The sequence below is a fragment of the Colius striatus genome, chromosome 5 (genome assembly GCF_028858725.1).
Source record: "Colius striatus isolate bColStr4 chromosome 5, bColStr4.1.hap1, whole genome shotgun sequence".
Classification (NCBI taxonomy): domain Eukaryota; kingdom Metazoa; phylum Chordata; class Aves; order Coliiformes; family Coliidae; genus Colius; species Colius striatus.
Window position 1 is genome coordinate 2,960,319 of NC_084763.1, and position 27,849 is coordinate 2,988,167.

The 27,849-nt window shown below is 42.4% G+C and overlaps 1 protein-coding gene across 3 annotated transcripts in view; it reads left to right on the top strand.

Moving 5' to 3' along the window:
• TPK1 (thiamin pyrophosphokinase 1) overlaps positions 1-27,849 on the top strand; it is a 385,084-nt gene that overhangs the window by 174,481 nt on the left and 182,754 nt on the right. For all 3 annotated transcript variants that reach the window (XM_061996850.1, XM_061996851.1, XM_061996852.1), the window contains one exon: positions 4,977-5,051. In XM_061996850.1, coding sequence (XP_061852834.1) covers positions 4,977-5,051 — 75 coding nt within the window. The remainder of the gene's footprint in view (positions 1-4,976; positions 5,052-27,849) is intronic.

Below are 27,849 nucleotides of genomic sequence, written 5' to 3' on the forward strand. Positions count from 1 at the left end.
AAAACTTGGTATTTTCTGATATTTCTCTATTTTTTTTGGTAGGTTGTGTATCAGTTAAATAGGAGAGTTTAATGTATTGACACACTCACACAAAGCCACACCAAAACCAAACCCTCAACCAGTAACAGCCAGTTGCTTCAGGGATCTGTAGTAACAGCCTGATCTATCTACACTGCAGTTCTGCAAGGACATTCCTTTGTTATGTTGGCTGGTTCCTTGAGGGTTTATTATTATAGGCTCTCGCTAAATATAGCTTATGCAATATTCTTAGAATCACATTTTCAATGCTAATTATTCTGCAGCAGAAGAAGCTTCACCTGCCATACGAAGAGCTGCCTCAGCCTGTTGCTCTGCTGTCTTTTACCTCTGTCACTGTTTTGGAAGTGTGAAAAAACGCCTCGACTCATCCCACATATTCTGACGTTTAAGTAGGCACTGACTGTTCATTTAAAAAGTGAATCTGTGGGGCAGGAATTTCCTGAATGCAGCTGCTGGAAACCAAATCACTTCTCTCTCTGGAAAGTCGAGTGAGGTGAGAGCAGCAGCAGAGCAAGAGGAGGTGTTCAGTCATATTGTTCAGAGCTTTTCTCTCTCACAAGTTCGTAGGCTATTTGGACTGTCACATCTATGATCAGGAGTATGTGTAACCCAAATCTCTGCAGTATCTTTTCAAGAGATCTTGGTTGACATCTTGGATATCCAGATTATTTCTACCAGTAGAGAAATGTTCTGAAAATGTGGGACCTTCTTCCGATTTTCACCTTCCTAGATGAAATTAATGAAATCGTTTACTAATGGTACAGTGCCCGTGTCCCTGTCCTGCCTGTCTCTTTCCTCCTTCTTCCTCTGTGCTAAACCTGCCTCTTTGGGGAAGATGCTTGATAGAGCACTGGAAAGGAAAGGAATGGCTCCTCTTCAGGCAAGCAATGAAACACAGACACCAAACCACAAACCAGAACATGAATTGCTGAGCCAAAGCCTTTTCTGTGGTTGAAGCTCTGACTTTGGAGTCGCGTTCCGTTGGCACCTCGAGGCATGCCACTACCTTAGCACAGCATGTCCCCCGTGGTGTGTTATTGCTCACATCATTTCACAGAGACTGGGAATCTTTCCCAAAGGCCCTCTTGTTTGAAGCAATGAAAGCGTTTTGCCCCTTGGAAAACTCAACAGCCAGGAAGCTCAGTACACAAATCAACTTGTAGTGGTACCGTTCTAACACTGAAAGGAAACAAAGAGGCATCTATTGTTTTGTTAGCTACCAGAGAAGAGGTTGTCTTTAAAATTACATCTGCCTTTTGCAGATGCTTTGTGACAGACATCCAGCCTGAAGACTGACATGTGACAAGGAGAAACCAATAAAAAATGCATAATGATATTATAAATATTTATAGAATAGCTAGATGAGTATGGTGTGTCAGGGAGAAGCTGAGAAGGCTTTTAGAATAGCAAATGTGTGCTCTAAATAGATTGGCATTCTTCTGAGTGAGTTAAAGTGGGGTACAAAGGCATTGCATAGGCTGTCAGAAACATTCACAACACCTTTGAGTGAAGTCCTTCATAAGCAAGTGCGAGAAAAGCTTTGTCAAAGAAGTCCAGTGAAATGAAATCCGGAAAGCAGAGGAGGGGAAAAGCTTTCAGAGAGGATGAGGTTATTCACTGATGGCCTCAGTGGGACTTGTAGGGATTGTTGATTGATTTGCAACCTAGCAAAGCAAGGAAATGTGTTCCTGGCAGGATTAAAATGATCCAGCTCAAGACTAGGAATCTTCTAAGTCTAGTAAAATATATATCTATATTTAAACTGTGTTTTTTGCATATGACTGACTGTTGGTGTAGTTGTGAACCTGTTAATACATAGTGTCTTTAAGTCATGCCTGTAAGACTGCAAGCTTTATAAGCAGCAAATAGGAAAGCAAGGAAGTGGAGATGAACAGATTTTGTTCCTTAAATGCAAGTAAAAATTTCCTATGGTCATCACTCTGTCCTCCTGTGCTGTAGAAATTAGGCCTTACTGGTCCTCTGCTTAATGTAAGAGGACTTACACTGTGGGACTCGGCTCCCTTCATTCTCTGTGTTGATGGAAACACCAAGGATAAACTGGAGGTTTGGTATGGAGGAATTTATTCTCTTCTCCTTGTGCAGCAGATGGCTGAATTTGCTCAATCTGCAAAAGCTGCAAGTAAAGAACACGGTGAAAGAGAAAATTATACTAAAAGTAGAAGAAATTATGCAAGAGACCAACTTGTTCTGCCTCTAACAAAAGGCCAACAAAAGCTTCTTCAGTGGAGATACCCCTGTCTGGGGACGGCTGATTTTTGCTGCTGAATTCTTGCTTACAGAATTCTCTTTCCCTTTAGTCCAAACAGAGCACTGTTTTGTTAAAGATTGGGTCAGGGTGCTAATTATCTCTGTGAAAAATGGACGGGCAGACAGTCCAGCAGATAGATGCTTCCTCATTTGTTAAGGGCTTTTAAAGATAAATGGCCATGAAGTCAGTTTGTTTTCAAACGAGTAGCCAGTGGAGTGCTCGGAGCAGTGGCACACTGAGCTCTCATCAGTTTTGCTCAGAGTGATGGATGTTGCATATTCTGTCCGTTGACATGGTCTTTGCCATCAGAAGTCCCAACTTATTAATAGTTTCTAGGGCAATGACTGTAAATTATTGTAGCCCAATCTTATTACTGCTCTACATCTCCCGAGGACTGAGCCCTTTGTGCAGCTCTATATTAACTCAGTGAGCACCATTAAAGTATTGAAATGTAGGCTCATTTGGGAAGCATGAATCATAACATTTTCTCATGCATTAATTACAGTGATTTGAAATTACTGGGATGTTCAGCTTTCTAAAAGCAGGAGAAGCAATAATTTCCGTTTCTCCACTTTTTCAACCCACAACTATGCTTCAACAACCACAAAACCCAACTCAAAACACAGAAACCCTCCTCTTAACTGTGTGTGCTGGGGTCATCTTTGCAACAACTGAACAAGTAAGAGCCAGCAGCTCTTCTGGGCCTCACTGGAAGCCCTTGGAAGTGTCAACAAAAAACCAGCCTCTGAAGTCTCAGTGTGGACACCTACAGCCTTGGCTTCAAAAACATGTCTTGATACATAACACGAGTCCCCCTGATGTGCCAAAAATGCTACAAAGGTACTCCATCCTCATAAGCTGATGTGGCTTAAGGATTTAAAGCAGACCCAGGAATGTGATTCACAAACAGGAACAGGTTTACAGCACCCGTGCCTGTATTATCATATCAGTATAAGAACCTGTGGTGTTTGCTGGCTGTCTTCTGTGGAGGGCACTACTAGATGATTATGTTTAATATAAGGAGTTGGCAGCCTTTCTCTCTTAACCATCATTAAGAGATCTGCTGCTGAGGTCCCATTTTGTGAGGCAGCTGGAAATTGGCACTTAATTTGAATGTATTGTTTTCTACCTTTCTCTCAAAGTTCAAGGACGGGGCAACACTGTTCAGACTATGCAAAGGAAAAGGTTTTTCTTGCTTTTCTTTAGTTACACAATCCTCTGAGCTCTCCATTCTTTCCTAAGTAAATTTATTCACCTGTGTATGCATGAATTAAATATTAAGTGTGACCATGTCAGCAAAGATACAAGTGGAAGGTGTGAGGGAAAGCACTTGAAAGCACCACACAGAAGATAGCTGGGCTAAACATGTAAACTCTTTACTGGAGTAAACATTTTCTAGGTCTTCAGTAGTGTTCCTCTTGATACTTTGAAAGGAGGACAATATTGTTACTTCAGTTTTAGGGAACTGAGGCATAGAACAGGTCAGTGGAGAATCCCTTAAATCATTCAAGAGGCAAGATGCAGAACAATGGTGTCCCAGTCTCCTGACCATGTATTTCATTCATTCTGTTACAGATTGTCCTCTCCCTACCACCACCCCTAGATGTTCTCGTGCCTTTGGGAGTTTCATCACCTATATATTCCCTGGTGATGCCAATAGGGCTTAAGTCAGCTCCACCTATACCTTTCTGCTCAGAAGACTTTCTAGTGGTAGAGAGTTTTGGGTTTTTTTCAATTATAGTGGCCTCACATGACCAAATAATACTTCATTAACCTGATTGCCTAAGGATATCAAGCTCCAGGGGAAACTTGTATTGCTGTGTGATTGGCAAGATAATTAAGAAGTGAAATAATGCAAATCCCACCGCAGGCAACCATCATAAGATTTATGTATTTACTCTTTGAAACCAAAGTGTGTCATATTATAAATACTTTTATTCTAAGGCTTTAGTATTTGTAGATTTATTGCCAGCTTTCACGATTGACATATTGCCAGGGCAGGAGGCTTTAGGGCTCAAATCAAGTTGGATCAGTTCAGGTTGATGGTAAATCTGCTGAGATTTTTAGTCTGCAGTATGACCTAGATAATGCAGGCTGAAGTTTGCTTTTGCTTTTACTTGCTTTGATTTTAAGCTCCTTGGGCATGACCTTTCAACCTGTATTTGTAAAGTACGTGCCAGAGTGGATCTACAACAATTAGAGCATCTACATGATACAAAGGTGTAGGCAGCAAGAGTTCTGCATCTGCCAGGAGAGTGGAATATTGGGCCTAGATTAGAGACAGCTTCATACAGAGTCAGCTACAGCCTCTCTTGTTCACAGAGGTCAGAGCACAGCTCCTGTCAGTGAATGCTGCATCCAGGCAGCAGCAGCAAGTGGGAGAGAGAGAGCTGTGTGGATGTGGGGTCCCGTTGAGGACAGCCTTCAGTGGGTAAAAGTCTCTTAGAAATGAAAAGTTGAGCAAAACTCTACCAAGTAAAGGTGTTTAATGGCATTCTGTCAGCTTCTTCATCTGAGGAATTCTAAGAAGCACGGAAATGCGTGGGGTTAGTCTGAGGTGGTGGGTCTAAAAGTAACACGGCAAAAGCACAATGATAAAAAAGATGGGAAAAGAAGAAAATCAGTATTTGAGTATTCTTGCTAATGAGAGTCAACATCTCTCTTACAGGAAACCTCAAGATTTGCCTTGTGATTCTGAACCAGCCTTTCAACAAAGGTCATTTTCACTGTCTGTGGAGCAAAGGTAATAATAACTTGCATACATCTTCATTTGCTTATTTGCTTAGCTAATGTACTCCATGTCTGTTGAATTGCAATGTGACAATTTCCTCTTAACTAGAGCAACCTTCTGGCGAGGGAGTGAGTGGGCAGAACATGTCCCTTGTTTCTGAATGCAGCAAATGAGCTGATTATGCAAATTCTGCATCTCTGCATCGCTTTCGTCAGTGGGAACTTTTTGGACTGATATGTGTAAGACTGTAGCTTTTCAGAGGCATCTTAGGAATGATCATTGTTCTGCTGACAAAGTTCAGTAGATGGCTTCCTGTAAGACTCTGGAAGCGAGCATTATTTAGAGATTGTCAGTGAAATGTGTTAATTGTCATCAAAATAAACTGAACGGTGCAGATATTACGTTGTGAGTGTTGGGAATATGCACACGTGTCAGAAACATGCAAATCCCATTTCACTACCCCTTTGTTTAATATGCACAGTGCTAATCATCATCCCTGGCATGATAGCTGCAGATTTGCTGACGTTTTGTGGAGATATGTAGATCTTTACAAGCTTGGAGTTAATCCCTCCTCCGGTGCAGAAACGTAGTCCTTCAGAAGCTGTCTGCCAAACCACAGGAACTGACTCTTCTTCCCAGGCTGAGAACCTTGAGGAGATATTCCTTGTAACTGACTGGGGCAGATAGAGCTATTTGATTTCACCTTAGGCATGAGAACTGGCAGCAGGTAGCTGCACGGTTCAAAGGCATTGGAGTAAGGGATGGAGTGGGCTGGATGTGTTTCTAGCACTTAATTCCAATAAACCTAAATTAGGTGCCCGTAGAGGCAAAGGAGTGAGAAGGGAGAGGCTTGCACAGGGTGATTGGAAGCATCTGAAATGAGTACTGTACCCCACACAGGCTCTCCTTCACTTGTAATGCCAGCAAGAAGTGCTCGGTGGAAGGGCTGTCAAGTGTTATGTCCCAGCTGGGCTTCTACACATTACTTTTATTTTAAAAGATACACTGAAGGACATATTCTGTATTAAATAATGAAGGGCAGAAGGGCAAGTATTTTGATCTGATTTCTGTGTCCCACTTTCTTTGCATTTTGAGGGTTGAGGTTGAAAAATAGACAGCAAACCAGATGTGCACAGCATCTTACCTTTAGCAAACCGCAGTGAATCCACGACAAGGTTTTGGCAACACCTCACTAACTCACATCAGCAATCTTGCACCTCTTGGATCCTGCCTCTGAAGGAATCTCAGGAGAGACTGTTGCAGAACTAAGAGATCCTTGGTATGGAACTGAAATAAGTTCTGAAAGAGTGAAACATCCTTAGAAACAGTGCTTGATGCCCAGTTGCATATGCTTGAGGTCTCATAAAGGAGTGATGAGGAGGAAACAACAGAGCTGTTAATCCACAGAATATTACCAGCTACACAAATTAGGGGGAAAAGAGAGAGAAAAATGCAGTGGAGAAAAAAACCCAATAAAACATTGATTGACTTTGCTCAGTTACAGCAGTTTTGGTTAGGATATCAAGTTCAGAATGCTGAAACACAAGTGTTATTTTCAAGTAGGTTGTGTCCTATCAAAAGAACCTGTTTCATTAGCTCTGTCACATCAAGTAAAAATGAAAGTGTGATGTGACTTTAAAAAAAACAATAAAACCCCATCTCCAAGTGTGGCTATTCTAGGCTAAAATCATCCCAGGTGTAACTCCTCTTGACCTCAAGAAAAGTTGTTGCAGCTAATTAGCCTTTGTCTTATTACAGACAAATCTATTTTTACTGACATACTTTGAAATGAACTATTTCAATCTGTGCAAGTTTGCATGAAGTTCCTTCTCTGTGCTTCTGAAGGACACAGAAATCATATTTCTTCACTTCTAGGGGACAGCTTTTACCACTCTTATCATACAAGCTGGATAACTGCCAATAGTGAGGTAGTACAGGCTGAAGATTACCATGATTTTAGTCTATTCTATTCATTCCTGTAGTAAACCCATCTAGAACATGGTCCCTTTGTGTCAGGTACAGTGTTAGCACTCTCCTAAAGGCAGGATGGATAAACTGCTGGAGGAGGGAGTGTTTGCAAAAGCAGGATGAAGAATAATATAGCAGAAAATACAGATAGTTGACTGAAGGATTTATTGGATAGGGTATAGTGGGGAGGGAACAAACCAAATGGCAAGAGAAATTGAGGAGGTCAGTAAAGAAGAGTAGGTAAGGGAAAAAAGGTCTCACAAGTAAGTAAGGCTTGTGTAAGGAGGTTGAATATGGGAAGGTGAGATGGATGGCAGATGGTTGAGAATAGACTATGAGTAAGTATGAGGCTGGGAATGTCAGCCAGACCCATCAAAAGTGCTTTGACTGTAGCTGTTAGTGCAGCCCTTTTGGCAGTGGAAGATGTATGGCTTCCCTTGCAGGGCTCATCCTAATCGTGGGAAATATCTGGAAGAGACAGGACCCTGCATTTCTCAGAGCTGTGCACTTCTGTGTCCAGGAGGTTTCTGTAAGGAAGACTGGAGCCAGTGGAGCCTGACCTTAATGACCCAGTCACACATCCTACATTTCTGCCTGTGTTTTGACCCTGTTCCTAGCTACCAGTTTGAGTGCTGTTTAATAAAACAGTTGTTAGGGAAAAAATTCACTTCCCATTGGTCTTAAGGGCTGCTTTGCAAATGGTTTCAAATGTAAATATACCTTTACCTGTAATGACTGTGAGTTCAAAGTTCGAAGCTGCCTTTAAGTTTGAAATGTAAAGAGGCCCAGGTTTTGGTGGCTGAAAACAGAAGGGGCTTTCTGGAGAGTAACCAAAAGTTCCTGAGATTTTGGTTCTACTCTTTAAGTGTCTTAAATGAGAGATTCAGTGACTTATTCCACAAATTTCAGCAACTTCAGGTGATCTCAAGTGCTACTGGTTTTTCTGATGTCTCACTAATGAAGTACCAGGAAAGAGGCAGAATTATTGCAGCACTAAGAAATCACCTCTGTAAAGTTATCTCAAGTTCAGGATCTGAAAATTGTGTCTTGTTTCTGAAAACAATGTCTCTACAAGCTGTACTACTCAAATATCCAGGCTTGTCTTCTTGTCCTCACCTGGTGGTGGCAGCCAAATGACTGTGCATTGTAAAGCACTTTTTGTTCTTAAGCATTGACAATGACGCCCGTAAAGAGCAAGATTCACGCTCTGAAAAAGAGGATTATTGTTTCAAGAATCTACTCTGCCCTGCTGAGGCCTCATCTGGAGTCCTGTGTCCAGTTCTGGGCTCCTCAGCTCAAGAGGGACAGGGAAGTGCTGGAGAGAGGCCAGTGCAGGGACATCAAGATGGTCAGGGGACTGGAGCATCTTTCATACGAGGAAAGGCTGCAGGAACTGGGGCTGTTTAGTCTGGAGAAGAGGAGACTGAGGGGGGATCTCATTAACATTTATAGATATCTAAATGGTGGGTGTCAGGAGGTTGGGACATCCCTTTTTTCTATAGTAGCTAGCAACAGGACAAGGGGTGATGGGGTGAAGCTGGAACACAAAAAGTTCCACTTAAACATAAGAACAAACTCTTTCAGTGTTTCAGTGAGGGAGCCCTGGCACAGGCTGCCCAGAGGGGTTGTGGAGGCTCCTTCCTTGGAGGGCTTCAAGACCCGCCTGGACACGTTCCTGTGTGACCTGATCTAGGTGACCCTGCTTCTGCAGGGGGGTTGGGCTGGATGATCTCTAAAGCTCCCTTCCAACCCTACCATTCTGTGATTCTATGATTCTGTGATTCTATGAATCAGAGTAAAATGACAACTTTCTGCAGCAATCCGATGGAGTTTCCATCAGTGCTGTATTTCTGGGCATGGTGGGTTTGGTGTTAAATAGTATTTTCAGATTTGCCTGTGGAGGAAGGAATATGACAGTGGTTTATTTCATTAGATTCCATGTAACCTCTGGCTGTGTGCTCTTATATCCATGGGTTTCCCAATAGATGCAGTTGCAGAAATAACATCTTTGTTAGTGCAGCTCTGCTTGGCTGAGGTGGAAGGCTGTTACTCTTGTGCTTCATGGTAGGAAAACACGTCTGTGAGTGTTTTTAACTTCTTACAGTAGCTGTGTTACTTTAGCCACTGTGCCTTCCTCTGAAGGCTTTTTTTTTCTGCAAATAGAGGGTTTCTGTGGAAGCAGAATCAGGCAGAGCATGTGGAACTGCTTTAAATATTAGCCATTCATACTACAAACGGTGCTTGGCTGATGTGCTAGAATAAACTACCAACATCCTTTTGGAACAGGCTGACCATGAATTCAGACTGGTGGGATGTGTATTTAATGTCGGACAAGCAAATGAGAAGGAGACTTCTATGAAACTAGGCTGCAAAAATACCAGTCCTTTCGGACTGCCTCCCTGAATAATGTCTTTTCTGGACCGTTTTTTCCCGTGAAGGAATTTGGGGTCTAGCTATGTCTTCTTATTGTGCTTCTCTACCAGCCACTTCTCTGTAAGCATAGTATATAGACTTTTTATGACACTTTGTAGATCATGAACATCCAGGAACTCCAGGAAGAGGAATGTTGCACACCCTAGAGATTTCAGCTCCGTATTTTTTGGGGATCTATATACTATGGTAGCAGGAAACATACTCTACAGCAGCAGTGTAATAAATCCAAACTGTGGTACATTGTCTCCATGTAAACAGGATTTTCTTACACTGCATCTTTTGCAATTGCTCACCCATATGTTTTTTTCAAGTTTCCATCTCTATCCATATCCATTTTACAGCAATCAAAGGGGCTGTTTGATTTTAAATAGTATCCTGAACGTGAGGCAACTTTCCTGTCAAGGTCAGCCCACCATTTGGTGAAAGTGCTGCTAATGAATGGATTGTGAGCACCTGGAGGTGTCTGGGAATTAAAACATCTCCTCTTCCTGAGCAATCAAGTAGGGAATGGTATCAAGAAGTTCAGAGTCATCTGTCTGTGAGCGCTGCATGCTCTCATGCATTTTATGTCCCATATGCTTTTGTCTGCAATGTAATTGGTGATTGATATTTTGGATGTCTTCTGTTGAGGTCCAAGATCAGTATGTGAAGGTAAATAAGGTATAAATACAAGCAGCAATGCAAAGCTCCAGTAAATATACTGAAGGGAAGGTAACACATTAGTTGGAACAGTTTGAATGTCTCAGAGCAGAGAAAAAGGGTATTGTAGTTTAGTAACAGGAGAGAGATAACCTGACTTTCCCTGGTGCCTTTTTGCCTTCTTGGTGATTGATACATTTCCCCCACTGTCTTTAATCATTGAACTCACCTATGCTTCTGGAATTATTGGTATGTACAGCCACTCACTTGCCCTCTTACCTGTCAGCAATGAACTTGCCTTGTTGGCATATGGTGTGCTTTTTTCTCACCTTTTATTTTCATTCCTAGCTGAACTTCCTTGTAATATATCTCACATTTATACTAGACCCAGAATTGGCAGCTGGCATAAAACTTGAGTGAATTTAGAGCAGCTACTATTAATAAATAGGAAAATGTTCATAAAAATGGTGATTGGGATGTCGCATGGACTCGAATGCTTTATTGCACTTTCCAGCAGGCATCCAGCCTAGCAGTAACTCTTACCACTGGCCTCAGCTAAACTACTCTCTTCTCTCCTGGGTAATATTAGACTCCTGATAAGTCAACAATGAAGTTCATTTTTCCACATTTGATCTAAACCAGGAGTATAATTTGTAGTTTGTATTTAGTAACTTAAATTCACCGTTCTGGGCCACTCAGTTTAGATTTAAACGTTTTTGTATCGTGCTGTGCCTGCTGCTGGACTGCAGGCAGTGAGCTAATGTCCTTCTACTGCAGGGATCTGAGAGGGGTTATTTCAAGTGTTCTGGAGAGTAGGAAATACAGTAATACTTTAGGAAGAAGAAAATCAGGCCCTGATTAGGGATGACTGGCCCTACGCTCTAAGCTTGGAAAGGAGGGAGTGTGTGGATCTTGGGACATACAGTAGTTTGCACTAGCAGGCATTGGGGGGGGTTGGTTTGTCTATATCACACTTTGCTCACGACTCAGTGTATAAGCATGACCTCTACCAGATTTTCAGTGTCTTGCATTTCTCTTCATAAAACTAAGGTTAAAACTCCAGCGCTATGGTAACGTTCTTCCCTCGCTGACACGGGTATTGTTAGCGCCTTTCGGTTCAGAATGAGGCCTCTTGAGAGACAGCCTGGCTGCCTGAACGTTTTCAAATGGGAGAAGTCTCTTTGGGTTTTGTGAATGCTTTGAGAATTCTTTGCAAAGCTGAGAAGAGAGATGAACTTCCAGGCCTTCTGCACAGTCAGGTTTCCTCGCTGGAGCAGTAGCTGTGGTAGAGCAAGGTCTGCAGATAAAATCTGAGACATACCAGGCTGCTTTTTTTTTTAGATGATTTTAATTCCCTGCAAATCTGGCAACAGGAAATCCTGAGATCTAAAAGGGCTTTTGTTTGTTTAATGGATTTGAGATTTTGTTTGAAAAATGAAAAAAAAAATGAGTAATTAAGAGCCCCAACTGTGATGCTTTGAAAAGCTAAACCCTGCTGAGCTGAAGTTCAGAGTAACAGAACAATAGAGAATGTCTTTGAAGTACTAGTGAAAAGCATAACAGATGATTATAACACAACAAAAAAAAATGGGAGGTTATTACAGTGCTTTTTTCTATTGAGCTGGGATGCAAATCCCATTAGGGGAGTTCTATTGTTACAAGATTTGCTATATAGAACCCTTTGATATCACTGTACTGTATGTCTGTTTACCATGATGTTTCCCAGAGGAGAGTTGAAAGAAAGAGTTTTGGAAAATATTGTCAGGAGGATGCTTTTGAGCACCCCAAGCAGAAAGAGGAGCATAAGGCAGTAGAAAAATGATTAATAGCTCATTTTGTTAGTGATTCAATAAGAGAAATGGTCCTGGGAATGAATCCAGGGAGCAGGGGTAAATGCATGAGGTTAGCATAAGTAAGACCTGTGACAGAAGAGAGCAGGATCTTAATCCCATGAAAGGAACACTTGGATTTTCACTGCCTTGAGCTGTGCAGTGAGAAGTGTTTAAAAAGACTGTTTCTCTGGGAGTCACTACAGGGCAAAAGTATTATTTTCATAGCTGGAGCTTAGCATGAATCCACGACTAGGGTGAGGATGTAAGGTCTGGGAATAGAGGGATGTTATCTAGGGTTGCTGACACCAAGGTCTTCTCACTGTCTCAGAAGGCCTTTGAGTCAAACTATTGTGTAGCAGTGCTCTTTTTTTCTCTTACTCTAGGGTTGCCTCAGGGCAGGCCAATTTTTGTGAGGTTTTTTGCTTTTTAGAAAAGAGCCCATGCTGGTGCAACCAGCTCATCACTGATCTTGGTCCAGTGCTTCTTTCAGTGGTGATTGCTTCTTAAAAGCAGATCTCCCCTTTGTAGTTACCTAAATCTAGTTACCCTTCCAGCCTTGGAGTTTTAGCAGTTTTGATTACTTTGTTACCATGACTGTGCTAATGAGTAAGTCAGCCAGTGACCAGTGTAACCCTCCTGTATTAAGCTGAGACTGTGCTAGCATTTGTTGGTTACTTGGGTGATGGAGTGTGTGCCCTTCACTGTATTCACTGCCTGAAGGGACACCACTAGTTTGGGAATAGGGATGTCAGATCGCTGGGTTTGCCAGACAAGTGGTTTACCTACTGTCTTGTGCTCTATCAATTAGTAAAACTGAATTAATCTAAGTCAGAAAATAGCTAACTTTTCTGCTCTGCTCCTTGGCTCTGCTCTTTTGTAGAGGCAGGCTGGGTTGTTTGATTTTAGCATTACAGAAACTGTGTGTGCATTTACACTTTGAAAACAGCCTAGTAAGATATTTCTCTTTAATGTGTTATCATAGAATCACAGAATGGTAGGGTTGGAAGGGACCTTTAGAGATCATCCAGTCCAGCCCCCTGCAGAAGCAGGGTCACCTAGATCAGGTCACACAGGAACGTGTCCAGGTGGGTCTTGAAGCCCTCCAAGGAAGGAGCCTCCACACCCTCCCTGGGCAGCCTGTGCCAGGGCTCCCTCACTGAAACACTGAAAGACTTTTTCACTAGTTATCAGGTAGACAGCTTGCCACACACCATACCATACAAGTTCTACAAAGATGGATGGACTTGTGTCAACAACAGCTCTGTGACCCTTTCTATTCTCATTCTGTAGCCCCACTGCTTCTAAGCTGCTTTAGTGCCTTTTGGTGTTATGTTATGCAAAACATTATCTGTGTGACACGTGTTTTGAGTCTGGGATCATGGTCTTGTTTATTCCCAGGCAAAAACCAGAGTTTTTCAAGAATTACTAGAGGTCTGGACTCCTCCCATGATGTCCCTACTTGGAGACACTAAGAGTAGTGTCTTTTGGTAAAGAAGAAACTAGTTCTTATTAATACCAAATAACCAATTAAGCCTGATGACTTCAGTGGGATCATTCTTATGCTTCACTTACTTTATCTAAAGTAAAAGATCAGGTACTTGCCTGGGTTTGGTGTGAGCTGTTTCTGTGAGCCAAAGCAGCTCTGTAAGGTGTTAATTACAACCTGTCATGCTCAGATAATATAAGAAATGACTTGAGGATTTTCCAAATTTATCTTGGTTTGTTTGCTCTGCCATAATATATGGGGTATGTTAATATACCCATGTTAATATCTGGGATAGATTGTGGATGTTCAGCTGTTGAACATCTGCAGTAGTTGAACAGTCCTGTATTGGGACTTAGTATTGATTGGGTTCTTGCCTTATTTCTGATTGCACCAAAGATTTGCCTATGTGTAAATGGATGAAGCTGTGTTTACACCAGCCAAAAACTTGGCACCTGAAATGGAAATGTGACTATTAACAGCTTTTTTTCTCTCAAGTTAACAATTCTTTGTTTCACACACAGGGGACAGTGGTGACGTAGAGCAGCCTGACTTTGCTTTCATTGGTAGTGAATGACATTGGAGCAGAATTGTCATAGGTTTCTCATTCTGCCAAATTCCATTGACCTCAGAAATAGCAGGGACACCATGCAATTTTTGGAAGTGTTCAGTTACCTTGTTGGAAGCTTTATAACCAGGAGCCTGATGCAGAGGCTCTTTATATCAGTATTCTTTCCCTTCTTTGGCTCAGACCATCATAAAATTCTTTCTTTAGAGAGGGCCTCCCCCTGTACTCACTGAAATAAAGTTTAACATTAACTCTGGTGTCCCAGATAAAGTGTTACAAGAACCAATGTTTGTACAACATGAGCTGCACTAGCATTAGAGTAATTGGGTGCTGTAGAGTATGAATGTCATTCTGCTGGTATTTCTTCTGAAGGAAACCAACTTCAACTTCAACCCCTGGCTGCTCATGTTCAGAGCCCAGGGTTCAGAGCCTGGCTGCTCATGTTCAGAGCTCTTTGGGACTTCTGTTTCTGTCAGCATGACTTGTTAAACAGGGTAACTAAGTTTTTGGTTGTGCCTGAACACGCACATCTCTTACCTGCTTTTAGCTTTTTAGCTTGGAGCTTCCAGTGGCTCACAGTGTTAGCTCAGTGTCTGTGAGGTGTAATAAGCCATGGACAGTCGATTGTCAGGTTGGACTGGGTGATAAAGTCTAGAACATGGCTCTTGAAATGTGTTTCATTTGAGGAGGAAGAGAGAAAAGAGAGACTGATTTGACTTTGCAGAGCTTTGAAGATGCCCCAGATATTTTGAAGTGAAATAACTGGAGAGGCTCAGAGAGCATCTGGGTTGTCCTGTGGGGAAAGAAAGAGCTCACATATGTAACATACAGTCACAATGGCTTAAAGTTATTTGGGAGCTATGCCAATCTTCAATGATAAGAGTTTTACAAAGAGTTGTGGGGACGTTGAAGATACTCTTCAACAAAGTAACACAACTCATGTTTCATACAGGGTTAAAGTGCTCTGAAGTCCATTGACGTACAAAGCAAAAGTGCTCTAAGTGCAATACCTGGCCCAGATCATTCATAAAGAGAGATGTGTTGTTTACCTTCTGGTTTTGGATGCCTAAATTGACATCTTAAATGGACTCTGGCTTTAAGAGGACAGTGACCATCCCTCTAAAATGCATCCCTACTTTCCTTCTTACTCCCCAAGGACTGGGAGAGAAGCTGAGCCCTGAGCATGCAGTCACACAGCATGTCTAAACAGCTTGGCCTATGTTTCATCTTGGTTTAAAACCACTGAAGACACTGAATGTTTGAACAGTCCACTTACTGCCTTGGCAGCTAATCCAAGATAAAGGGAATGAGAAATCTACCTTCAATTCCTAGGAGGATAAATATTAAGTCCCTTACTCCTCAGAGCATTGGTGTGAGCAAACCCTTACAAAGCAGCAATGCAGTGTTCATAGAAACATAGAATCATGGGGTTTGGAAAGGACCTTTAGAGCTCATCCAGTCCAACCCCCCTGCTAAAGCAGGTTCCCCTGGCTCAGGGGGCACAGGGACGTGTCCAGGTGGGTTTGGAAACCTCCTGAGAAGGAGCCTCCACACCCTCCCTGGGCAGCCTGGGCCAGGGCTCCCTCACCTCAGCACCAAAGGAGTTTCTCCTTATGTTTAAACAGAACTCTTTGTGTTCCAGCTTTGTGTTATCTGCCTTCTACCTCAAATCTTTCCCATTAACCATCTCAAACCTTCCTTTTCTGTTTGGCAACAGGGCAAGGACAGTGAGATTAAGACCCTGGAGACTGCAAAGCCAACATCTGGTTTTGACCTTGCCTTGGTTGTCGCTTTCCTTGCTCATATTGGGTTTTTTAGGCCTGGGCACCTTTGTCAGAGAGCAACATTTTCATTAGAACTTTGTAAAACAGATATATATTAACAAGGCATCTGAAGTTGACCTTTTGTCTGGGAGGGAGGTTACTAATGCTCTTGGCAGTGATTTGTGAAGTTTGCTTTCCTCAGTGACTTCAGAACCAGTTTAGTATTTAAGTGACTTCTAAATTCTGCATTTAATGTTATTGCTTTTTCTTTAGATCTGTAGGTTTGAGTGAGCATTGATGCATCCATCATATTTCATTCAGTGACTATAGTGCCCGATATCTTTTGTGTTCACCTTTAGAAATGCTTTGGCAGCAGAACCGACTATGCAAAAATGTGTAGGAAAGGGTAGAAATAATAAATTTGGCTGACACAGTTCAACATTTAAAGTGTTGTTTGTGACCCACTGTTCATCTCTGGCAGTTTAAATACACATATACAGTGTCCATTTGCAAAAGGTGCAGGACAACAGGTAGACTCTGGTGTTACTGGTGTCATAAATGTGTGCTAAAAGAGGTTTCTCTTATTGCAAAGGCATGCTGCTGCCATTCTCATTTAGATATTAAATGTGATGGTGTGCAAAATTTGGGGAAGTTTGCTGTGAGTCTTGGCAATTCTTTTCTAATTTGGGTGGTTTTTTTGGTGTAAGTGTGCTGTCTCATCCCTTCATAGAACATGAATAACTGCACATTCAGCCTTTGTCCCCACTCATGCAGTAGCATCAGTGCAGAGGGCTGTAGTTGCCAGCCCATCTCAGTAGCCATAAAACGTTGGAAAAAAGGATCTTGAAAACACTTTGAGGCAACAAATTTGATTTTGTGTTTTACATGTCACGTCTGACTATGGTGAAGAAGTACCCAGCTCATTCCCAGCTCCAGAATGGCACAGTCATCTCCTGCAAACTGAATGCACTGCTAAAAGCAACAATGAAAGCTTTTGTTTGGAACGGCTTGGGATTGTTTTTAAGCCTGCTGATCTTCACATGCCTATTTTATATGTGATACTTCACCTAGCATTGTACTATAAAAGAGTCTCACTGTTTCCTGTGCATTAGTGTGGTTGGTTGAAGCAACCCAGACTGGGTGATGTGTTCTCCTTCATTCATAGACACAGCTGTTGAGTCTGTAAAAGGTGAACTTGTGTGGATGTCCCTTTTTTTCTTACTGAGACTACAAGACCACTGTAGATGTTCAGGTGGGAGGCAGAAGTATGGTACACACTAGTAGACGGTGGTTATCGGTGGATTTGGTGATTTCATGCTGAAGTCTTCAGAACTACAGAGAGTGATAAGAAATAATGCTCTCATTGGAGGCAAAAACCACTCTGATAAGGGCTGGAAAATTTTGAGCTTTGGTTTGGGATACTGAATGAATTTCCTTGTTTGGCTTTTCTTCCACGTGAGGAGGTCAGAAGTCATTTCAATCTCTGCTCCCTTGGGAGCTGCAGTCATTTCTTTTTCTATAGTCACTAAGGAGCTATTGACATTGCCCCAAGGAATGTAGAAAAAGTAGGATCTGAAAGTGGGACACAGACGGGTTTGCATCGGGGTTTTGAGTCCTTCTGAGACATCTCTGTGGAAGATTTTTTTCCTCCCTGTCCAAACATGGATGAGTGATTGTCTTGCCACATGTTTCTATAGAAAGTCACTTTAGAGGTTTTTCTAGGTCTGGAGGTGTTTCTGGTTCTCATTTTCTGTTTGGGAACTGCTACCAGAAACAGAACTGAAATCATAATGCAAGTACCTCCCCTATCTGTGATCTTTTTGAAGTGTTGCATGTTTCCAGACATGGAGTGAACAGTAGAAAGGAGCATTTGGCATCACAGCCAAGTTTTAAACATGTGTATAGTGAGCAGCCAGTCCTGTGTGACATGAATGTTAAACTGTTTCTGGGATGTCTTCCAGTTCTCTCAGTATTTGAAATGTAGTGCTGAAATAAACAAATTGTCCCTGGGTTCACCAGGGACTGAGAAGTAGCTGTTAATTTACTTGTATTAAACCAGCTGGGTTTTCAGAATGGCGTTTCAGTCTATTGGTAGTGCTGTAGCACAGGTCTGTTTGGTTTAGAAAAGGCATCCACGGTAGAAGCTGAGAGGGAAGACTGACACAGTGTGTTTTTATGGGCAGTGTATGGCATATTTGGGCAATCTGGCAGCATTACTGAAATACTGACATAGCCAAACATAAGGAAGCATGAGGAGTGGTTTTTCAAGGTAGCCTGGAGAAGCTGTGTCATTTACAATTGGCAAGTTTCATCACTTCTTGGGAAAATGTACCCAAATCATGTGAAAATACATGTTGATGTAACTGACATTACTTTCCTCATTTACAAAGTGGACGCTGGGGAAAGATCCTGTCCTGCTAAGATGTGACTATCCATACAGAGCAAGTCATCTTTTTGTGCATGGTGATGGTTGAGAGCTATTCAAGCAGTATCACTCATCGTAGTCTGTGTTCTCAAGAGTTACGTGGTGACTCTGGGAACGACGAGTCTAAAGGCCTTCATCATCTGTGAAGGTTGTGTATGGCTGTGTGGCAACACACCCAAATGCTGTCCTCTTTTTTGTGTGTGATTTGTTAATGTTTAGAGAGTAGAGGTGGATAAGTCTTCTTTAAGCTGTTGTTGGCTAAACACTGCAAAGAGTTGAAACCATTGGGTAGCTTTCCTGTGAGTTCATTAAACCTTGGCTCAATGCCTGTCTCCTTGAGATGTGTTGGACTGTGGGAGATGAGCTGGCATACCATTCTGGATATCAGTTTGTGTAGGGGAATGTATCACAAATCTACAAGCTGATAGAGTCTCAGGTGTTAACAAGAAAGCCCGAGCAGACAAACCCCAAACAGCAACATTTTCCCAAGTAAGGCTTTCCTTGGGTAAGTGTTCTTTGGAGGAATGCACTAAAATGAATCCCAAACGTTAGGAGCCATTTTTCAGCCTCAACTTTTTTTACCTGCCAACTTTCAGTTGGAGTTTAATCTATTAAAGTTCCAAAAGAGTGTGAATTCCAGTTGATTGCCCACTGAGATATTATTTAGGCTGTAAGACTTGTGAAATGGATTTTATTGACATGTCTGAAGGTTAACCCTCTCCTGAGCTTCTGGGCAGAGGACAGCCACTGAAAGCACAGGCTGCCACACTTACCTTGTCAAAACCTCTAATGTAAAAATCTTTAGAAATGTGAACAAATATTGATGTCTTGGGCTGCAAATAAATTACATTTGTCTCATTCAGAATCTTAATCAGAACCTTCTTCAGAAGATTCACAAGGAAGTAATAAACTCACACCATAGCAAGACACTTATTCAGGTGGTTTATATCATTATCTTTTACGTGCTGCCATAGGCACTTCAGACACAAGTTGTGATCCTGCTGATGTCAACAGTAATTGTCTCCTTCATCTTGGTCAGAGCTTCAGAAAACAGCAGCGTTATCCTCGACTGCCCTCACTGATAGACCCCATCTCACCCCCTTCCCCAGGAAAAGAAGGGAGAAGTTTCCAGTGGGATGAGCTGCGTGTACAGACTTAGTATGACACTTCTGTCTTTCCCTGCCCCTACCCCCAAAGATGCTGTCATGGACAGTAGGGAACAGACAACTGCTTCAGCTGTTTCACGGTCTTTCTCTGAAAGTTCTGTTTTTATAAGGAGCTCGTAAAAGAGTAATAAATTCTGATTTGCTAAAAGCCATCTGGTTAATGGATTGCTCCAGAACTATTTATAATAGCAGCTAGCTATGTAATTAACAGTTATAAAACACACTGCTAGTGCCTCTAAGAGGCGTATTACCATTGTTTATTAACCCTTTGTAAAGGGTGTATTGCTGCCATCTAAAGGTTTTGAAGACAGTGTGATACTGAGTGAGCAGTTTGAAATGCCGTGTTTGGCCGTACCACGTCTCAAGAAATTGTCTCCCTTCACCAGCGAGCCCTGTTCGGGCAGGCTTGCACCTCATCTCTAAACATGAAGGTTGTTAAATTCAGAAGGAAAAGCAGTGATGAGGCCTGAGTTTGTTAGCCTGAGCAGTGTGTTTCTCTTCAGAACATATGGGTGTGAACCTCATCTTCCATTCAGTTGGAAGGATGGACGTGCTGTGAAGAGATCAAGGGAGACAAACACATGGCAGTTTGTTCTGATGCCTCTGTTGACTCCAGATATGCAGGGCTGAATTTCAGACAGAGTTTGGCAGACTTTCACTGTGTGGCAGCCTCACCTCTCCTGCTTGCTTGGGCCCACTCTCACCGCTGCTCAGAGGCTCACATGGCACAGCCAGCCACAAGTGTGGTACTGCTAGGAGCTACCATGGAATGCACTGCTGCCTGCTAAGTTGAGTGTGGGGAGGAAATGTCACGCTGATTCAACTGCTGCCAAACCTTTAGCAGCAAAACAGAAAGGATGTAAAGATCCTGAGTGGTTTTTATGTCTTAGTGATATTCAAAATGATGTTTAAGGATGAAATACCACGTATCAGCTCCTTGGGCTGAATCCTCTTTGCGATGCTCCAGAGTCACGTTCTACTTGAGACTGTTTTCCTGAGCGTTTCTTTAAAGCTCTCCCAAGGATCCAGCAAAATCAAAATGCTTAGCTGATCTTGTGTGGCTAGAACCAGACTGCAAGCACACAGCAATTTCAGAGAAGCCAGCAGGAATTTTTAATGTGACCAAAAGTGTCTGAGTGACAAATTAGTAATAAAAATGTCACTAATTAGACTGTAGTAGAATCTTGATAATCAAAACTACTTGGGTGAGACTAAATATATTCAGATGATGAGGGAGCCCAGATAATGGGAATCAGCTGAACAGAAAGGCAAGCTGGCAGCTTGTTACAAAGGGAGGCTTAGAGAGATGGTGGGTGTTTTGAATAAACAAGCACCTAACGTAATTTACAGAACACAGTCCAAAAGTAGTCATGAAAAGACAGCTGGATCTAGAATTCTAAATAGTAGGGAAACCAGCTCCCTTGTGTGAAGGGGGACAGAGGCAATGGTAGAACTTCTCTCTGCAGTTGTATTGAGACAAGCCTGGGAGGTCTGGCTTAAACCCTCTGGAGTCTGCTCCGTCCTACCACACGCATCCTGTGTACTCCTGTGCCACCAGCACCATTTCATGACATGGAGCATCAATAGGAATTGGGTCTGCAGCAGGATAACTTACCTTGTAAAGAGGTTTAGGGATAGCTGGTTTCCTCAGGTTACAGGTGAGTTCTGAGGTAGGAACTGGTGACACACCTTCAGGGAAAGGGAAGAGACACTGGGAGGGGGTTTTTATGCTCAAGGCAGCTGGTTGAATAAATGCAGTTTAGTAGAAAATGTGCTGACAATGCAAGAAGTTACTCATTGCAGGAAGGTGCCAGCAAGGGAACGAGATGTCTGTAGTGGAAAGGAGTAATCCAGTGTCAATATCAACTGTTGTGTGAGGAAGAAAAACCTTCGCTCTTTGATAGGGGAGTGTGTTTTAACCTGGAGCTTTTTGATTCACTTGTTGGTAGTTGGAACTGCCTTACAGGGATGCTGTGATCCTTTAAACCCTGCTCATTCTGATGCTGCATTTATGTCATTCTTCCTGTCCCTTCTCAGGTGAGATTGTGAGGGAAGTAATACAATAAGTACTTAGTTTAGTGTTTTCACGTGTGGCAAACTTATGTGTGAGGTGAAAGGGCCTTTGGAATGGAAAAGAAAACCTTGTGGAACAGGGCTGTAGAACATGTAGGATAAAATGGCTGTGATATGCACAGCAATAAATTGGGTGAAACTCACCTTATTCTTTTAAAAACAGCAAATAAATCCCCTTTTTCCCCCCTGCTGATCCACCTTTGTCACAGCATAGTTAGACTAAGCACAAGTGTGAGTCTCTCTGTCTTTTCCAATTTGCTGTTGTAATTACTGTGATGTGGGGTTAGTGATCTGTCCCTTCTCTGTTGCAGTTGGATCATTTGTGACGATGGCAATTACTGCTACAGAAGCACTGATCTAGCTCTTCTTGAAAGCACCACTTTGCAGCACCATTTGTGTTTGAGGCACCTGCATTAGCTACTCAGGCATCCTTCACAGTGAAGGAAAAGGCAGAGGCACCTCCAAAGTTGGGCTGGAGTGCCCATCCTCACAACCTGACCCAACTCACCCTCTTGAGTAGTCTCCTATCTCATCCCTCAGATTGCTATGCAGAGGTGTTTAGGATCTGCCAGGCAGGACAAATCAGGGTCTGTTTGAACCTTTAGTCCCCTTGATACTTCTAAGCCTGGGTGGTTTTCTGCTTGCCAGAGCATCCATTTTCTGACAGCCTCTACTTGCCCTCAGCCTGGTTTCTGACTCTTCCTCACACAGAGCCACCCCTTCCTTCATCTCCTGCTTTGTGAGCAGTTAATGTCTGGGTATTTCAGGCATCCCTCTGGAGAATGCCTTCACTCCCCAAGAATTTACTCACAAACTGGTATCATGCCTGAGCAATCGAGGCATGCTTACACCCCTCTGGGACTGGGACTTCTGCTTAAGGTCAGAACCTCATATCTTAGGTGAAGAACAAGATGGGATTCATATTTAAGGGGGCTTACAGGAACGCAGTGAGCTTTTCAATTAGCTGGTAGCATCTAAATCACTGTGTCAATGTCAGGGGTATTTATTGCAATGGCTATGTGCTTTAGTTCCAGCTTTAAGATAATGCTTACACCCTCTGGACAGAACTGCAGTCTTGCTTCCAAAAATAAACAGATTTCCCCCAGGGAAATGATGAGTGGACTAATTGGACTCAGAGTTATCTCGTTGTACTACATGCAGCCATCATTTATGCAACAGATTTGTGTCTGCCTTACCTCCATGATGAAGGAAGCGTGTGTAGATTATTTCTGCAGCTGGGCTGAGTAAAATGTTAGATGAGTTTGTCTAATGCTGTTAGAGGAATGTCATTTTACACAGGGAAACGGCGCTGGGGATTGTGAAAGACAGGCTGGCAGAGTTAAGGGCTGCTCCTCTATATTTCAGTGGGTAGAAATGTACAGTTTCCATCTGCATTTTCTCTTAGGTCAGGACTGTGGCAGGGTAGTGTGAGGATCCCTGATTCCTAGCAGTCCTTATCATATCCACATGTGTGGGGTATTCTTTTGTTAAACAGCTTTCTAAAGTGCTTCTTCAGTGAGCCCAAGTCATTTCCATTACTAAGCAGCTTATAGCCCTGGGAGAGTTCTACATGTATATATTTAAACCATCAACAAAGAAGAAAATAGGCAAAACTCACAGATAAGGCAAAAATTACAAGATGCTCCTCTTTTAATGATGCTAATTTCCTCCAGCCTGGAACCACTAATAATTTAGATACTCTTATTTTGGCTCATGATTGCTATATATATGCCAAAAACCCATTTTTAGTAGTGACAAGACACTAGACAATACATCAAAAGATTCTTAATAACATCAAATAAAAGTGATGATCATAGGCAGGCTAATGACAGTTGACAGCAAGCAAATGAGCAGGCTGTTGTGGAACCCACCTGCTTGATTTCCAGGTACAGGGCTTGGTTATTGTACTCTGGGTGAATGGCAGTGCAAAATTAGAGGGGAGCCCCAGTATTGTTTTTGAGAAATGGGTAACACTTTCTGATATGTGTCTCTTAAAGCAGTCTGCCCTGATACATTATTGTTCTGGTTGCAGCACAGTGCAAAGCATGAGCTGCAGCCTCCCCTTGACCACACCACAGCTGATGCTTTCACATAAAGTCCACCTCCATGCCCCGAGGTCAGTCGAGGTGCAGTGTACCAGTGTAGGGCAGGGATGGTGCCATCCTTCATGCCAGCCTGTGTGAGCTGCTGAGAATTAATAGAATAGCCTGTCTGGCTTCTGCACCCACGTAAAGCTGTGTCACCTGAGGACATTGTGCCAGCTATTTGTCTTCCAAAATAAGCTTTGAATTGGCCAACCAATTTATACAAATTTAAGAGAGGGACAGGAGTAGAAAAAACGAAGGCACAGTAAGCGTGGTGAATATAGGAAGCTAGCTGAAAGAGACCAATGTTCCCTCTGGTTCCTGACCTAGCTTGTCACTGAAACAGCAGCATCAGTTTACTGCCAGACACCAGAAAACCCACCGCGTGCAAATCACTGCCAGCCACAGACGAGACATTTTGGAAGTTTTGTTACTGAAGACACCAGTGTTGCATGGTCACCAATTTCCCTCCTCACTCCTCTCTAAGTTAAATACCAGCCCCCCCTCCTCCCTCTCTCATTTTTTCCCTAAATGTGATACATGTTCACACCAGCATTGATGAAACTAAACAAAACAGAGCTGTGATGGCAGGCACGCCTTTCAAAAGATGGGGTGAAAGTCAAGGCGTGCTAAGTGCAAGTGGATAGAGTGGCAGGAGAAGGAGTTGTTTCCTTTTAAGCTACCAAGAAGCATTGTTAGTAGTGCAAAGGAAGAACATAGTGTCTTTCTTTTTGTAATGAAGTTTCATGTAACCTGGCTAATGGCAAGAAAAAACACTATCAGTTACCTGCATGTTCTCTTTAGAATAAAAAGCAAGAGGCTTCTTTCCCAGAGATGGAGTGGAAACCTTCCTTTTAAAACCTTTCTAATGTAAAAGAAGACTGACCTGTCTTACAGTGAGTCTTGTATAGGCTGATTTTACATGGCCTCTGGCCTCATTAGTGGTTGGTGGCAATAATTAAAACCCATGGCAGAAGATCGTAATGGGAGGTAGGATAAAACAGTATAATTGCATCCAATAATGTGTAGGCTTTTAGATATTGTTGCATATTATTGTACATTATCTGAAGTATTCTCCACTGTCAAATGGCTTCCTTAACAAAACTGAACCATAGAGTACAAAAAAAAGTGATGATATCCCTGATGATTTACCCCTTTTCATTCTAATTCTATGAACAAAAGGGAGAGTTACAGTTAGGTACAAAGAATGGAGGGCTGAACCCAGTCCTAGTGTAGGGAATACCCAGACCTGGTTTATCTAAAGCTGAATGTGCCTTTTCTTTTACCATGTGAAATTTTGGAATGAGTGTTTTGGTTTTGTTTCTCCTAGCAGCAAGCCAGAAAGCATGGAGAGTACTTACTCTGTGCCTCAGTCTTGGGCATTAACGTTCATCCTGAGGGGGAAATTGCTTCTGGGGGTCCATGTGAGATTCCAGGCATCCTTAGGAGGTTCCTTATGAAAGAGAAGAGTGCTGTGTGCTCTCTGCTCCTTTCAGAGATGTATTAATTGCTTGTGCATATAAAACTCGAGCCAGCATGGTGTGACTGTGAGCGTAACGGAGATTGCTCCTTTGGTGGCTGTTTGATGGGCAGGGCCTTAAAATTTTCTGTTGCTCACTGGAGTGTCACAAATGAGACTTTTTTAATACCACCTCTTGGCTCACTTTCACTGTCCTCTATTATTTTGCAGCGTGTTCTAGCACTCCCAGTCAGTGACTGAGTCTGGCAGAGCCCGTACTGGTGTGCCATCAGACAGTGAGCCAAGCAGTCCTGCTCCCTGGGACCTCTCCCAGCTGCAGAGCATAAGGGAATGGGGCACTGCCTGCACTCCCTGATGTTCTTGCTTTGAATGAGAAAGGCTTTGTTCCTTCAGGAAGAAATCCTCACATAACAAAACCAAGAAAATGGCTCTTTATTAATTCACTGTGCTCATGAAAAGCCATCCCCTCAAGCTGTAGATCTCAAGCAAGGCTCTGAAGGAGTAGATGCTTCCTGGCATCATTTCCAGAGATTGTCAAGTAGAGATCAGTGAGTGACTTCTGGAGTATAGTGCTTTGCATTGCTAATGCTGTGTACCTCTCTCTACTCTGACCTTGCTGGCAGCCAAACCTAGAAAGAGCTCTTATCTTTCCTTCTCCTCCTTCAGTCTCCATTGTGAGTCTTGCCCACTTAAAATGCTAATAGATCTTACTCCCCTGTTGTGGACTGGGGTTTGAACCTATTGAAGGCAGCTCCAGCTGGAAGTTTAAACTCTAAAGAAGCCTTGATTCCCGTGGGATTGGCAAAGCTGTGTGTCACTTACAGGTATCATAGAGCAGTGTGTGTGCAGTAATAAGGCTGTACCTCCTGAGAGAATTTTTCATCTTTAAGAAGTCTGAGGAGAGAATAATCCTTTTAATGTGTCCACCTTTTCCTCACTAAGTGGTGTAAGCCAGGCAGCAGTGAGGCTGGAATTAAGCTGCCAGTAGCTCCTGCCGTGAGTGAAAGACATTCAGATCAGCCTCCTAGTTCACAAAAAGGTGGAATGTGGCACCTGATACTAGAAACTGATATTAACCAGTGGAGGAAATGAGCTTATAGTGACTGTAGGAACTGCCCAGGAAGATGGTAGTAGGTGTAGGCTTTGTGGAAGGGTTATTTTTCAGACTTGATGGCTGCAAACTCTGTGACAGAGGAATTTTATCAGTTATCAAGATGGTATCACAGTTCCCAGACTCAAAACCATAGAACTCTTGAAGAAAAAGAATGGTTTGATCTTAATCTTTCTCCTTGGAGGATAAATGGCATTACTGCAGCATTGTAAATTCTCAGTCAAGGGCATTATTTTTGCACCAAGACTCACCTAGGGCATTTTTACCTAGAGTGAAAAAAGGATGTGGAAGTGGGGTATGAATCCATCAAATACCCCTTTTCCCTGGCAGTGTAGAAGAGAGGAACAGTGAGGAGGGTGTTTGTGTAACCACAACTGCTTTTCAATTACCTTTGTTTAGTTTGTCTACAATTTATACACATAACTGAATAGTCAGTGTATGTTTAGTGTTGTGAGTGAATAGCCTGAGACTTACAAGAATGACAAGACCTGAATCTGCAATGAATGAACCCTTTTGAAATATATCCATGGATTGAAGGAGAGAAATGGGGGAGGGAGGGTGTCATGTATCTACTAAAAAGGCCAAAGTGGTGTACTGGAAGAATCAGTGATACTGTGAAGAAGCACAGAAGTGGCTAGCAGAACATCTTCTCTGTTGTGCTGATGTTATTTCTCTTGGTTTCTTGATAGTTCATGGCAGACAAAAGAATTTGGTGGCAATGCAAAACATCTTGCCAATTCCTCACTAACATTCTCCAGTGTTGGAAGCTCTTAGTGTTCCTAAAATAAATAGGAGAAACCAAACCTCAGACATGGGTGCTTAATACACAGACTATGAAAATGTGCATGCATACAGAAATGCATGCATCATATTTTGTGCCACTACAGTCATATACAGTCACAGAAAGCTCACCACTTCTAGCTGGTTTTTATCTATCATCAATTTTCATGGGCCACCTACACAGAGTCGACTAGGAAATACAAATTCCACTAACTGCAGCAATAGTGAGTTCTCTGTCTTTTCTCTGACTTAAGGAGGTGATTTATGCCTTTGTGGTTTAAGGAGGCTAAATATCTCAGCAGTGCAGTGGATCTTTGTGTACACAGGGCCTATTAAAGTTCATGGGAGTTTCCAAACTCATCTTCAGCACATAAATTGATGGAGCGACTTGTAGAGTGTGCTAATACCCTATTGCTTCCACTTCAGCTGTACTCTTCATGGGAACATCTTAATGGCTGTACAAAAGGACTAAATCACAACCAGCTCTATAAAAAGCCAACGATGAATCAGTGAGTAAGTAGATTTAATGGAAATGGAGTGAGTGACTCAGCCAGTCTGATTTGTGTAGGAAGCAAGTTTAATAGATCTGGGATAAAATATTTCTGGTTCCCAGATGTGGTATTATCTCACATGGTCACCATAGAAGAGAGGGAGTGAGAGTGGATGTTTCATGTTCCTCACACGACAAATGGCAAGTATTCAGGTTCTCATTCTGATAGAAGCAAACAGAGAGCTCTTAATCCCACTCCCAACTAAAGTATATGGGCAAACTGATTGGGTGACCTGATCCTTTGTTGATACCATCCATATGGTCACACAAATGCTAACATCAGGAAACAGGAGAGTCAGCAGTAAAACTACAATGCAGCAATCAAAAGGAGAGCTTTGCTTTTCTAGAGCCAGTGCCTGAGATGTTCAGCTAGATGCAAGATAAGTAAGGAAATCCTACCCAGCTGTATAATAGAATAATAAGTGCAGTGGTATAAGGAAAAATCAAATCAATTC